At 44.0% G+C, this 15,960-nt stretch overlaps 1 protein-coding gene across 3 annotated transcripts in view; it reads left to right on the top strand.

Annotated features, from left to right (window-relative positions):
• Window positions 1-15,960, top strand: part of ARHGEF40 (Rho guanine nucleotide exchange factor 40) — a 69,295-nt gene that overhangs the window by 23,115 nt on the left and 30,220 nt on the right. For all 3 annotated transcript variants that reach the window (XM_083145280.1, XM_083145278.1, XM_083145279.1), the window contains exons 10-15: window positions 6-133; window positions 224-362; window positions 4,611-4,673; window positions 6,811-7,019; window positions 9,709-9,922; window positions 10,101-10,187. In XM_083145280.1, coding sequence (XP_083001406.1) covers window positions 6-133; window positions 224-362; window positions 4,611-4,673; window positions 6,811-7,019; window positions 9,709-9,922; window positions 10,101-10,187 — 840 coding nt within the window. The remainder of the gene's footprint in view (window positions 1-5; window positions 134-223; window positions 363-4,610; window positions 4,674-6,810; window positions 7,020-9,708; window positions 9,923-10,100; window positions 10,188-15,960) is intronic.

Raw genomic sequence — 15,960 nt, forward strand, 5'->3', positions numbered from 1 at the left:
TTTAGGACATTCAATGGTTAATTTCTCACCACCAAGATGCTATGAGGGACACACTGACAGATGAGAGACTCCAGAAACTGCAAAGAGATGGAGGCACTCTTGTAGCAAAATTACAGAAGTCCCCTTATCTGAGGTAATACCAGACACCCAAACACCTTAAACTTAAGAAGGTGGAATCAGAGAAACTTTAATTAGAGCCTTTTGTTTGGGTTGTGTTTGGCAGGCTTTATGACCCGGTAACCTTTGACCTTTATGAGAGAGTAGACGAGGCTCTACATCGGCTTGTCCAGCTGTCCAACAAGAAGTTGCAGGAGTTGGAGGCACAGCTCGCACCTCAAGACTTTTGCATCACAACGATTGAGGTATTTATTTTAAATTTGTATGTTTTATAAAATATTAGTGTGACACCCTCTAATCCCTGAGGCTGGAGACACAAAGCTAAAAGTACTTGCGGATTTCATGGCACTGGTGTGAAATCCAATTACTGTATCCTGACGAATTTCAACTGTATATTGTCAATGATCATTCATTGGACCATTCCCATACTAGGAAAGTATTTTAGAGACCTTCAGATTCCCTTTATGGGTAATTTTTCTAATTTTGTTTGATGAAACCCCCTAACCTGGTACCACTATGAAGTTTTACACAAATGTACCTTTTAATCTTGAGAAACCCCTGATGAAGTCCTAATTAGATTAAACGCGTAGGGATATTTCATATGCGTTTTGAATAAAATCAACAGTCATATGTATCAGCAATATAACTTTTTAAGATTGTTAATATCGAACAATAAGATTTGTATGGCCGACTATTCAAGTATTGGCATTCATGCATGGAAAGAGATGGGGACTATGCGGAAAAGTGAACAGTGCATTACATAGAGGATCAAGGGCCAGATGTATCAAGCTTCAAAAAGTGATAAAGGGGAGAGGGATAAACAACCAGTCAATCAGTTCCTACCTGTCATTTTTCAAACCCAGCCTGTAACATGGCAGTTAGGAGCTGATTGGCTGGCTGTTTATCACTCTCCATTTTATCACTTTTTAAAGCTTGATACATCTAGCCCAAACTGAGTTATCATGCACAAAATAAAGTATTCAAATGCGTTTACTAATAAAAAACTTAAAGCCGTGGAGGCATTACTTTTCAATCCAGCCACGTACAATAGACAGCAAAATATGCCAACATTTTACATATATTCAAACATTTTTTGACAGATGATATTCCTGACGTTGATACCATCTTATGTTTTATTGCAGTGTTTGATCCAAATGGCAGGATGTACTAAGGGGAAAATGCGGTAAAACCCCTGTTTTACTGCATTTTCCTATGTATTAAAACGCTGCCTGCACGATACCACATTGTAGGGTATCGCCACCTTTGGGTGGTGATACCCTATAGAAGCCTATGGGCTTCTTTTCGCTGCCCGACGCCTCCGCCGCAAACCCGCTGACCCCCCTCTCCCCCTCCCTCTGGCTTACCTGGTCCAGGTCCTCCTGTACCCGGAAGATAAGCCCTTCCTCCCCCTAGTAAAGCAGTCAGACGTCCTTCCGGCTGCAGGGGGGAGGAGGAGGCGCCGGGGACAGCCTGCTTAGCTGTCCCCGGCGTAAGGGGGGAAGCAGGCGGCAGGGAGATGACGGAGACACACCACAGTACAGGTATCGCGGGGGTCTCCGTCACCGCACCGCGATGTCAGACGCATATGTTAGTAAATATGTGCTGGCATCGCAGTGGGCGGCAATGTATTTTAATACATCCCGCCAAATATGTACAAATATTACCCTCCAGTTTCAAAATGATTGCATCCCACAGTGGTATTGGATGTACATCTGAGCTGCATAGGAAGAGCAATTACATGGTTTGCATAATAGTGATTTACCATAGTATCAGTACACTCTGCTCTGTAACAATAGTGGATGAATAGAGAGGGCAAAAGACATCGGGTATGATTAAAAAGTGTTGAGGGAAATCATTCATTTTTTTTTAATTCCATGCAAATGCGCTTTTATTAGGCAGAAAGTACTTTACAATGTTTGTTTTTATATTCTGTAACAGAAAGCAAACAAATCTTTTCCAGTACTCTGCTGGATAATCCGTTTTGCCGGATTATCGATGGTACCCCCTGCACACCGTGAAACACACCCACACACACACACAGCTGGCTACCTTCTCCCTGTTTTCCCCAGTTCATCCTCCATTTATCTTGCCTGGGAGCACCACTAATTTTTGACCGCAGAGCGACTTCTGACTCCACTCGTCTTTCCCCATGCAGCTCGCTCCACGTCACAGCATGTCTCCCCCACTCCCCACTGCATCACAGCTTACCGAGCACCTGAGATGCCACCCGGCTCAATACACGCCCCCCTTTCCGCCGCCGAATCTCCTCTGAAGCATATGAGGGGATGTGTACAAGAACACATCCCATCTCATGAGGGGAACCATGAGAATGATTTGTCCTGCCTTCACAAATAAAAGTCAGTCTCAACTGACTTTTATTTGCCAGCGCTGGGATGAAGACAGGGACAGCCACCCGCCCCTGCAGACATTGGTGGAATTCTCATTCCATCTTGTTATTGTTCGCACACACTGAACGATATGCACGATAATATCGTTAACGATATAGTTATCTTGCATATCATCTGCTTTTATTGCATATCATGTACGGAGCTTACGTTACCACTCTTCAGGCACTTTCAGCTTCCGCATTTTGATTTCTATTAAGCCAAATGAATGTCTTTCTGACAGCATCAACTGGCTACCTACAGTATTCTGTGTCTACTGCTGGGGATTGTTTCAAAATCACCTGATGGTCCAGCACCTTTTTTTAGGCGCCGATTCAGGATTCAAATTTGGTCCCTGCCCCAATGGTCGGGTTTTGCGCATGCCCATTTCTGCACTTGTTCAAACCCCAACAGTGAACGTCCGTGGCAAGTTACACACTTACCGTGCAGTGAGTATGGAGGGATGGGAGCGTTTTATCAGCATCTCCATAAAAATGCTGGATGTTCCATGGGTACGTGGATGGGCCAATGGCATGGTGGCCATTTTTCTGGGGAATTCTGCAGGCGTGGGCCCCCATGGGACTCAGGGGCCCGTGTGCACTGCGCACATTGCACCCATTATAAATACACCACTGATTGTGGCCCTGAGTTTAGATATGTTTTAGACAAAGGGCTGATTCAGGGAAGTATGCTAATGCAGCTTCAATTGCAATTTTCTTCCTCAAAACAACTGCTAATGGGCAGGATTCTCAAAACAAAAATGCGGTAAAAACCCCGTTTTCAGGGTTTTTACCGCATTGTGGGATGCACTAAAGACCCACCGCCTTGTTACCGCAACGGGGGGCACCGCCAGCAAAAGCTGGCGATACCCCATAAAAGCCTAGGGGCTTCTACCGCGACCCACTGCCACACCGAACAGACCCCCCGCCGCCCCGCACGGACTCCTGCTGACCCCCCACCATGCTGCCCGGACCATTGACCACCTCCTCCCTGAACTGTAAATTCTCTTCTGGGTGCAGGGAGGAGGAAGAGAGCCTGCCCCACAGCAGCAGCATCTGGCTGGGTAAGGAAGGGAGGGGGGAGCCGCTGAAGAGCCGCCAGGACCCGCTGCACATCGCAGGCCACAGCGCAAAGGACAGCTCTTGACGCAGCTGTCCTTTACCATAATTATCACATAGATTAGTGCATATGCGATGATTATGTCTGCAGTAGCCGGCGATGTGTGGGCACGGATGTTAGAGCATCCCGTCCACTATAAGCAAATGAAGTTGCCACCCAGAAATTAATATAGATGTACCCTGGAGCTATTGCAACTCATTCACAATAGCATACACATACGCCGCCTATAAGCAAGAACCAGGAACATAGGGCTTAAGGTAGGCCAATTTCTATGGAGACTGGGCCAGGCAGTAGTCACACCGTCATCATGTTTTTGAATGTTAGATCGCGCAACTGCTGTCAGATACGCGCCCGAAAACATGACACGTCTGAATTTTTACAACCACTCCCCGCTAACACCCTCAAATGTTGACTTGCGATGGAATCCTCATTGCGTGCAGGTTTGCAGCTGACACCTTGATAATGCGAAAGCAGCATTTGCCCAGTCTGACAATCTTAATTCCATAGAATATCACATTTGCGTGTATTTCTGAATTCAGGCTCTTAAGTAGATAAAAGAGGATTTTGTTAAAAACTGATGTTAAGGCTCCCATACACTATGAGATTTGGGCTCAATTTTACCCGATTCTGGTGAGAAATCGTTTAAAATTGGCCCAAATAGCATGTGTGACATCCAGTCTGATCCGATGTGCAGTCCAGTGCGCATTGGATCGTAGCACATACGATCTGCAGGTCGGACCCCCTCCCAGCGGCCGGGAGCAGGGATCACATGCGAAACATCACATGCAGAAGTACCACATGTTTATTTTTCTACCCCAATATGTAGTTCATTTATTGTTCTTTTTGCCTTTTTTATGGCCTATTCCTATCTACAGCCAGATTCAATGCCCAAATCAGTATTGACTTAAATTGTCATTACACGATAAAATGGCTGATAAATGGCTGATATTCCAGGTTATTTATGGTGAATGTTTCATGTCTATCTTATAGGATTCTCAGAGTCTGCTTGATCCACCAAGGCATGGAAATAAGGGAACAGATATCCATGGAGAGGTAAACTACAAAATATACAGCCTACTGGGTGATATATGAAACTTCACAGAAAAATAAAGTGAAGAAGTTGCCCATGGCAACCAGTCAACTTCTGACATTTTACAGCCTGTGCTAGAGAAATTACAAAATATATGGGGGTGTGTACCATTAGGTTGACTAATAAATAGTATTTTTTATTGTCATTTGTTCGATACATCACACCTGCGGGAGATGTATCACACCGTAAAAAGAGATCAATTGGAGAAGTTGCTCTCAGCAACTCATCAGCTTCTGTAATTTCTTACACCGCTCTGGTAAATGTATGAAGCTTGGAAAAGTGGAATCTATCCCTATAAAGAACTTTATGGGCAAGGTGATAATGCACAAATCAGCTTCAATATGTAAATGGTCAGTTACAAGCTGATTGGCTGTAGCATTATCACCTTGCACATAACGATCTTACCCCTAAAAATGTTAGCTAGAGGCACATGGTTGCTATGAGAGATTGACCCACTCTTTTGATTCCACATCCACATGACTTCAAGAGAGAAGCATTTAGTTAGCCTCTCTTGGGCAGTTGTACTTAACCTTGGAGAGTGATAAAGCAGAGAGAGATAAATTACCAACAAATCAGCACCTGTCAGTTTTCCAAACATATCCTGTAGCATGCCAGGTAGGAGCTGATTGGTTGGTATATTTATTATTTGGTTGGAGATCAAGTCAGACACATCTTATTGGCTTTTTTTACTGGGTTTTTTACTTGGTGACTAAAGGAATAGATAAAGGAGAGGCCATAGATATAGCTTATCTATACTTTACTAAACATACACACTAGATGATATTGGTCATAATATCATTCAGAAAGGGCTTTCTGAACAATATTGTGCATAATATCATCCAGTGTGTACGCTGTGCATCGGTAACGACCCCCTCCCTCTTCCAAGCATGTTCGGATGAGAGAGGACATAGCTAAGGACAACCATGCTGCAGCATGACGTCGTTCCCCCCACCATCATGTGCAGCAAGTGTGTATGCACTTGCTGATGACGGACCCCTCCTGCCAGGTCCCGCTACTGCCAATATCGACTAAAGGTGCATATGCATGGCATTCGATTAGATTTGAATATGCAGTTCGATTCAATCTGGCATTCGATTCGATATACCATTTGATTTCTACTATATAGTCTTGCCTGGCAACACTATTTTTCTTTCCGTTTCCACTATGCGTGAACGCACATTGGGATCGAATCTGCCTCGAATGCTGCTCAAAGCATTCGATATGCATTCGATTTCAATTCAATGTATATTCGATATTGCTTCTATAAGCAAAATCGAATAGAAAACAAATGCATATGTCACTGTGTGTACCCTCTATTACAGTGATGGCTAACCTTGACACTCCAGCTGTTGTTGAACTACAAATCCAAGGATGCCCTGCATCAGTTTTAGCATGGCCAAATAGTAAAACTGTAGCAGGGCATGCTGGGATGTATAGTTCAACAACAGCTGGAGTGTGAAGGTTATAGACATCACTGTCCTACAGTACATCACAAAACTTACCCAGAAAGACTAAAATGTTTCAGTATGTACAGTATAGCTTGGAGCAGTGAAAGGAAAGGGGGGACAAACGGGATATGATCGGTCGATGGGTCGACCATAGGATGGTTGACAGTCATTAGGTCTACACCGTTGGATTGACATACTGGAAGGTTGACAGGTATCTAGGTCGACATGGGACACGGTTGACAGGTGTCTAGGTTGATATATGCATTAGGTCGACAGTCAAACAGTTGACATGGGGTTTTTCACTGTTTTTGAGCCGACATGTGCCGACAGCTGTAGATACATTGATATCCTTTGTTCCTAAAATCCATTTAGGGTCAATTTAATGGTCATTTGAACTCTTGCACAAGATGACAATCACAATGACGTATCTTAGGGGCAGATGTATTAAGCCTTAACAAGGAACATAAACATCCAGCCAATCACCTGTTAACTGACTTTTTTCAAACACAGGCTGTAACGTGGCAGTTAGCAGGTGATTGGCTGGACGGTTATCTCTCTTTATCACCCTTGCATTTATCTCTTGTTAGGGCTGAATAAATGTGCCCCATTCTGAGAGAATATTTAGTACTAACCACATTGCTGCTTTCTACAGACACGAAGATTAGAGGCGTGCCATGTGCCAGGTGTGGAGCCAGAAGGTCGCAGGTTAGAGGTTGGCGTTAGGATCCGTGGTCTAGAAGTTAGCAGTCGGGAACTTGCTGACCGTACCTGCAGTCCACCTAGAGGTCATGTGCTTAGTAGAGGTGATGGGAGAGGACCAGATGCTCCTTGGGGAGGAATTCCAAGACCAGAGGGAAGGAGGTGAGTGCTTCTTACTAGATGACATTACAACTCTGACATATTTGTTCTGATTGTCATTAAACTCTCAGAAATTTTGCAGCAGCCTATGGTCACCACTAATACATATGTACTTGCACTATGCTTATCAAAGCTCATTTCTGGTTGGGCAATGTGGATTAATATACATTTTTACTGCAAGTACAGTTGAACAATAACCCACAATATCCCTTGTTAAAGTATCACCAAATTTAGGGGGATATTCAATCCCAGGTCACGACTGTTGGGCTGGCCCGACAGTTGTGACCCTGTCCTGTTCTCGGCTGGCTTGATGAAGAATCGGCAGGCGGGATTCAAAGTCCTGCCTGCCGAATGGCGAAAAGGGGGCATGGCCACGAGATACGGCCATGGATCGTCGAGCTGTGGCCGGGAGCACCACAAGCCACGGCCGTTCTCGGCAGAATGGACCCGACTCCTAATGTCGGGCCCGATCTGCCGAGATCCCTGTTCAAGACAGCATTGAATAGGGTCCCGCTGCTATTTCCCCCGTCGGGAAATACCCCTTAAATTCACAATAAGAAATGTCACTAAAGCTATATTTGTTTTGTTTTTTACTGTTATTTTTCTCTTTGAGCATTGTAAGTGCATGTCCATGTACAGTATTGTATGTCTTAGGCATTTTTTTGTGCAATGTTCAGAGATACAAGCTGCGATAGAGTAGAGTGACTGCAAGGAAGAGTTAACAGAAGGGCCTGTGCTGTCTACATGTGTTAGCTGCACAAAGCTTGAATGTTTTAGTTTAATGTCCCTAGTGAAGAGGTGAATGAAAGACATTGTGGTTTATGGGGTTTCCTTTATTTTTACCATCCGGAGTAGGCCTGCATGCGATGACGAGTATGGTAATGTGAGGTGCTCATGTCAGATTGCTTCCAGATTCCTCTTTGTTTGTGGTCTGACTACACATATCCCGTTCTGCCTTTTCAGATTGCTGGTGCTCTTCTATTAGATACAGTACACATTTTTTACATCCCTGTACACGCTCTACTAAAAATAGGGCAACACCTTTTACATAAATTCATTAAACAGCAGCTATCATTTATTGTGGAACATCCGGACAGTGTCCTCAACATTTAAAAGATGGAAAATCAGCTTTTTGTAACTTAACATTAAATTATTTTGTTACACAATAAATTGGAAACATAGGGATTTCCTAGCCCAAGGGGGGGTTGTTGCCTGGGCAACTGACCGGGTGCTGGTGTGGGGTGTGTGCCGAAAGCAGTTACTTAAGAGGGCAGAGTAGCACCTCTAAAACAAAACACAAGAAAAAAGACAGAAGTAGCACTGTACACAAACTAGATATTTCTGAACAATAGTTAATGTTGATAAAAAAACATAAAAATGTTATTTAAAGTTGCCGCCAATAATGTCTACAGAGGAGTAACTCCAATAAATGGTCACTCTGTAAAGTGGGTGAATATAATTACCGCAGATCGACCACTTGAGGAATTATTCCAGTGATATCCTCCATGTTGGTGGTGGTTGTAGAGAATAAAAATGGTATAGAGTAACAATAGAGGTGTGGAGATTTGCCAAGCAAATTATATTTTTGTAACCTAGTGCAGATTTATCAGGGACTGAGAATTTTACACATTCAAATGCAAAGGGAACACAAAAATGAAGAACAGAAACAGTGCTGTAGCCCATGGTAATCAGATACCCGGAGGCTGGAGGCAGCCCAGCAGCTTTCCCGAGTGCTGGGCTTGCACCCAGCGTGATGGTCTGTGTTGGTGATGGTCGGGGTCCCAGCTGGCGGGTTTCCCGGTGCTTGGAGATGATGTCATCTCCAAGTGCCAGCTCAGGGTCCACCTTCGCTAGCCTCGGGGGATGCCAGTGTAAAAGGGAACAACTGCCTGGTTGCATCCGGGTTGGAGCAGAGTCCAAAAACCTGGCTGCGACCCAGCAGTTCTGGTGTAAAAGTGGTATTAGCTTTTGCGGCAGTTTGTGATTGTTTTGTTGCAGAATAAATGATTCAGTCGTTATATATCCATTATAATTGCTTTATGAAAAACAAATTGTAGCTCTTCATATTTTGGGCACATATATGGTAATATGGGGGTGATTCTGGTTGGTTTGCAAAAGAAAACTCCTTCTTTAGTGATAAAAAACAGGCTGCACTGCAGTTGGGGCTGATGTAACATGCCCAAATAGAGTTACATTTGGGTGAATTATTTTGTTTCTGTGCAGGGTAAATACTGGCTGCTTTATTTTTGCACTGCAATTTAGATTTCTGTTTGAACACATACATTAGCCCCACCTGCAGTGCAACCAACCAGAATGAGGCCCTATACTGTATCTCTATTAAGGACATCCACACTACAAGCCCCACCCTGCTTGCTGCAGGGAGCCAGTCAGGCCCAGCTTGCCAATGGTCCCTATTCATTTGGCACAGAGAATGCAGGGCTCATGGCCTCAATTCTCATATGGCCACAATTCAACAAAACTTACCATGCTTTGTTATATGTCAGCATGCGATATTTCCAAGATTCCCTAATTTCCTAACAAATGTTTTATCATATTGGACTAATAATTAATCAGACATTGTTACCTCACCAAGCAGTTACGGAATCATGTTTTTCTGGTATTTTCCATGTAATATAGTTTTGCTCCCATAATGCCCAATTTAATTGTACTGTGTTGATTGTGTTCCTATCAGGTCTCCACAACGCTTACTGTTAGACCTCCTGTGCTCTGAGCGGAGTTACGTGCAGTCTTTGCGGCGGTCTCTGGAGGTCAGAGGGTCGTGTCCGGCTGGCCTGGCACTAAGAGGGAACCTGGAGCAGCTCCTTAACTTCCACACTTATTTCCTAAGAGATCTGCAGAACTGTGTGTCTCATCCCCTCAATGTCTCATACTGCTTCCTGCAACATGTGAGCCCATGCTGTTTATGACCTTTGTATATGTAATACCCGCAGCTGCTTTCACACAATTTGTCTCTAATACGTCTATGCCATCATTTATCTTTTCTGTATTGGCATACAGTATGACACATTTACCAGCAGCTGAAAAATGATGACATCACTTGTGCTGTCTCATTTATTCTTCTAGGAGGAACAGTTGCGCTTATACTCCCTGTATGTGAAAAACAAACAGAAGGTGGAATTGTTTCTTCCATCCCCCAGTGGGAGTTTAAAGGTGAGTAATGATGAATCCTAGTCAGGGGCCAGGATTAGTCTCCTTCCTCATCTCTCATTGCTTGCCGGAGCTGAATTGATGCCATTGTTTACAGAAGGGGGCTCATAAGCTGTGTTTGAGTTCAGGACCAGAATAACTATGAATCAGCTTTTTGAACCTGTGGTTTGCGAATCTCTTTTTGTTTTAGATGGTTATAATACAACATCGGGTAACAGTTACGGGAAAGGTGAATAGGATTCCCAGACAGTAGGTGTTTTAGGCACTACTGTAAGTAATGCAGTAAACTACAGTGTCTTAAAAGTGAAATGCCTTTAAACCTCCATTGCCTGCTTGTAACAAGATGTAAGAAAAAATGTAACTTAATGATTTACATGTAACAGGTGTATTTATAACTGTGCAGCATGTGACCTTTACAGTATGTGTTTTGAAAGCTCATTTATTTTAAAGGATAAATTCACCTTTTATGGTCGTCATTGATTTAACCTAACTAGTCACAAAGAGACCTTTTCTACCAAATAGCAGTTTCTGCATGTGTGCGGTATTGGAGCTACAGTATTTAATAAGAGCCTATCACAGAGATACCAGTGATATCGCTTAAATTAGGCTAACTATGGGGTAGATGAAGCAGTGATAAGGTAGAAGTGAGCCAGAGAAGAAGTATCCCATGGCAACCAATCAGCACTGAAGTAAAATTATACAGAGCAGCTGATTGGTTGCCATGGACCACTTCTCCTCTAGCTCACTTCTCCTCCTTTATCACTGCTTCATACATCTACCCCTATAGCAGCAGATCACAGTCCCACTTTTTAATGGGGACTGTGGTGTAGCGCTATTTATCAAGCTAAACATGGAGCTAGCCACTTTTACTATGTGACGGCATTAACGCAGCCGATATGTTTTCATATCCCTCTCCTGCATCCTTGTGAATGGTGTATATGGCTACTATGGCCTGTGTGTCTGATAATGCTGTTGGCACCAGCATGTTTCAGATGTCATGCGGTCACTCTTCCCTAGTGGACATCAGGCCGGACAAGCTACCCTACAATTGGGATTTACCTGGAAAATGGGCAAATGAAATATGTTGTTCCAATACTTAATAGCTGCAGCCAGTCGGGTCTTTACCTCCCCCAGCACGGCCACTAATCTTTATAGAGATACGTTTTTGCAAAGAGCAGTGATGAATAGAGCACATGCGGCTGGCGGCTAATTGGGGAAAAGCTGAATACTTGTTCTAGAGGGACGTAAATAATCAGACCACCCAGATTTCCAATCATTCATAAGCTCTGGCCCATAAAACAGACTTTACGTAACACTGGTGCTTTATCACCTTCATTTTATCACTGCACCAAGCTTAACCCCTTCCCGACATTTGACGTACATTTACGTCATGGTCGGGAAGCACTTCCCGACACATGGCGTAAATGTACGTCATGGATTTAAACTGTCACCGCGTCTATAGACGCGGTGACAGTTTCAACATGTCTGCTGTCCCTGACAGCAGACATGTCCGTGCATGCCCCGGGGGGGCTGCGATGCCGCCCCCCCGTCGGCGATCGCTGTGATTGGCTGTTCAGTGTGAACAGCCATTCACAGCGTTTTCCTGTGTCACCGGCGAATAACGTTCGCCGGTGACACGGGATCAGAGGTGATTGGTGCTGTAAAGTACAGCACCAATCACCGCGGGGTGTAAGGGTGACACTGGTGTCACCCCACCTCACCCCGCCCGCCCCCAAAGGCCGTGATTGGTCCGTCGGACCGACGGACCAATCACAGCCAAGGAGGGAGATTTAAACTAACGGTGACTGCACTGCAGACGCCATTCCGGTCTGGAAAGCGTGCAGTGCGGTCACCGTACCCCCCTGCCGCCATACTGACCAGAAATACTTGCTGCAATACTTACCTGATCGCTGCTGATTGCTTCCTGGATCCTGTGCAATAATTGTGCCATACTGTGATATTGTGCTGCTGCACTGTATTAGTATTAGCTAGATAGATAGAGAGATAGATAGAGATAGATAGAGAGAGATAGATAGAGATAGATAGAGAGAGATAGAGAGAGAGAGATAGAGAGAGATAGAGAGAGATAGAGAGAGATAGAGAGAGAGATAGTGTCAGAGAGTGCTATATTTTGTGCTGCTGCAGTGTGATATAGTTATAGATAGAGAGAGAGAGATAGAGAGAGAGATAGAGAGAGAGGCCTACTGACAGAGTGCTATATTTTGTGCTGCTGCAGTGTGATAGTTATAGAGAGATAGAGAGAGAGAGAGATAGAGAGAGATAGAGAGAGATAGTGACAGATTGTGCTACTATTTTTTATATAACTGACTGCTGCCCCCTCCTTTTGTGCTGATCAGTATAAATTAACTGATCAGTAACTTTTTGGGGGCGCAGGTTTTTTTTTATATATAGATATACCTGTGAGTGCTGCTGCTGCAGTGTCATAGAGTGTTAGATAGTGTTAGATAGTGAGAGATAGAGAGATAGAGAGAGATAGTGATAGAGAGTGCTAAATTTTGTGTCTGCTGTCCCCGCCTTTTGTGCTGATCACTATATCTGAGGTGATCAGCAACTTTTTTGGGGGTACAGAGGTTTTTTTTTTTATATATACCTGTCAGTTGCACCAAAGGTTGTGCACCTGCTGCACCTCACTGGTAATCAGTGTCGCATCACTGATCACCTTTTTTTTTTGTGTGTGTGCTGTGGGGTATTTTTTTAATTTTTTTTTTTACACACACTGTGATTTTGTGGGTGTCCTGTGGCCGCTGTGCGCTGATCAGTGACGTACATCACTGATCATCTCTTTCGGCACAGGGTTGATCTATTTTTTTTTTTTTTTTGATCAAATTCCTGTTGCCTTTGAGCGCTGTTCAGTGACAGACGTTACTGACCAACATCTGTGCTCAATTTTTGGCGCAGGACCTTTTTTTTTTTTAACCCCTTCCTTTTTTTTTTTTTAACCCCTTCATTTTTTTTTTTTTTTAACCCCTTCATTTTTTTTTTTTTTATTGGTATAAAGCATTTTTTTTTTTTTCTGCACCACATACACACTACACACTACATACCCCCCGGATTGAAATAAAGTTTGTGCCCCCCCCTACACTATACACGTGTTGAAACATTTCACTACCGGTAACACAAAAATAAAAATGGCATCCCAAATGTCCTCCCAAATGTCCTCCCAAATGTCCTCCCAATCATCCAGGAGAATGTATTCAGTGGAGGAGGCATATGCCATGCTTGCTTCTGACTCTGACACAGGCAGTGATGCAAGCGGGGAATTTGAAGGATTTGCCTTAAGCTCCTCTTCCTCCTCTGCTGATGAGGGACCCCCTCAAAGACGCCCCCGTAGATCAGCTGAGATTCCCCCCCCAATAATTGATCTAGTATGGACCCCACCACCAGACAATTTTGAGCCCCAGGTTCCTGAGTTTTTGGGCATGCCAGGAATCCAATTTGATTCCACAGGTCTCAGAGAAATTGACTTTTTCAAATTATTTTTCTCTGATGATTTTATAAATTTAATGGTGGACCAAACTAATTTATATGCCCAGCAGTTTATTGCTCAAAACCCCACGTCATCATTTGCTAGGTGGACCCCTGTAGATGCAGTAGAGATGATGACGTTTTGGGGTCTGGTGTTTCATATGGGCATAGTAAAAAAGCCAGAAATTAGGCAATATTGGAGTACAGATGTTCTGTACAGTACTCCATTTTACCGTATGGCCATGCCCCGGACTCGATTTGAGACAATTCTTAAATTCATACATTACACCGATAATGCACAGTGCCCACCCAGAGATGATCCCACCTTTGACCGGCTATTCAAAGTCAGGCCGGTCATTGATCATTTCAGTGCCAAATTTGAAGAGGTGTACATCCCTGAAAAATTTATTTGTATCGACGAGTCCCTTATACATTTTAAAGGAAGGGTTAAATTCCGCCAGTACCTTCCCAGTAAGAGGGCAAGGTATGGCATAAAAATGTATAAGCTGTGTGAAAGCACCTCAGGGTACACCCACAGGTTTAGGGTTTATGAAGGGAAGGATTCAAGAATTCAACCGCCAGAATGCCCCCCCTCCCTCGTAGGTGTTAGTGGGAAAATTGTCTGGGATTTAGTGCACCCCTTCCTGGATAAAGGTTATCACCTCTATGTGGATAACTTTTACACTAGCATCCCCCTGTTTAAGGCCCTTGGTTCAAGAGGTACAGCAGCTTGCGGTACTGTGCGCAAGAACCAAAGAGGCCTCCCAAAAACGCACATTGCCCAAGTAATGAGAAGGGGTGAAAGCAGGGGAATATGCACCGAAAATATGTTGTTGGTCAAATATAAGGACAAGAGGGATGTCCTTATACTGACAACAATTCACGGAGACAGTACCACCTCCGTCCCTGTACGAGGTACCAGTACCCACACCTCAAAACCTAATTGTATCCTGGATTACAATAGGTACATGGGCGGAGTGGATCTTTCAGATCAGGTACTGAAGCCGTACAGTGCCCTGCGGAAAACAAAAATCTGGTACAAGAAGGTGGCCGTGTATATCATCCAGATGGCACTGTATAACGCTTACGTGCTATTCCGTTCTACCGGCCAGAGGGGGACATTTATGCACTTTCAAGAGGAAGTCATAAAGGGCCTAATATTTGGGAACCAGCAGGCAGAGGGCCCCAGTACTTCTAGTACTGGCCCCCGTATTGTACCAGGGCAGCATTTTCCTGATGAAATCCCCTCCACTGGAAAAAAGGGCAGGACACAAAAAAGGTGCAAAGTTTGCTATAAAAAGGGAATAAGAAAGCAAACTATTTTCCAGTGTGACACTTGCCCCGACAAACCCGGCCTATGTATAAAGGAGTGTTTTAAATTATACCACACATCTATGGAATATTAGGTTCATAATTTCACCGTGCTTCGGGGGTCTTGCTAATGCCACATAGCACCCACCATTCATTCCACCAGAATCTGAGCCGCAAAATCCAAAAATCACTCCTTCCCTTCTGAGTCCTGCCATGCACCCAACTGGTATTTTTTGGTCACATGTGAGGCATTGCCGTACTCGGGAGATATTGGGGCACAGATTTTGGGGTGCTTTTTCTCCTTCATACCTTCTGAAAATGAAAAATTTTGAGCCAGAACTGCATTTTTGTGTAAAAAATGTAATTTTTCTTTTTCACTGCCCACTTGTATCAAAATTGGTGAAACCCCTGGGGGTTTTAAATGTACACTATACCCCTAGATGAATTCCCTGAGGGGTGTAGTTTGCAAAATGGGGTCACTTGTGGGGGGGTTCTACTGTATTGGTGCTTGGGGGGTCTTGCTAATGCGACATAGCACCCACCAAAATTCCACCAGAATCTGAGCTGCAAAATCCAAAAATCACTCCTTCCCTTTTGAGTCCTGCCATGCACCCAACTGGTATTTTTTGGTCACATGTGAGGCATTGCCGTACTCGGGAGAAATTGGGGCACAGATTTTGGGGTGCTTTTTCTCCTTCATATCTTCTGAAAATGAAAAATTTTGAGCCAGAACTGCATTTTTGTGTAAAAAATGTAATTTTTCATGTTCACTGCCCACTTGTATCAAAATTGGTGAAACCCCTGGGGGTTTGAAATGTACACTATACCCCTAGATGAATTCCCTGAGGGGTGTAGTTTGCAAAATGGGGTGACTTGTGGGGGGGTTCCACTGTATTGGTGCTTGGGGGGTCTTGCTAATGCGACATAGCACCCACCAAAATTCCACCAGAATCTGAGCCACAAAATCCAAAAATCACTC

This window comes from Crinia signifera, chromosome 1 (genome assembly GCF_055691185.1).
Source record: "Crinia signifera chromosome 1, ASM5569118v1, whole genome shotgun sequence".
In the NCBI taxonomy this organism is placed as follows: Eukaryota; Metazoa; Chordata; class Amphibia; order Anura; family Myobatrachidae; genus Crinia; species Crinia signifera.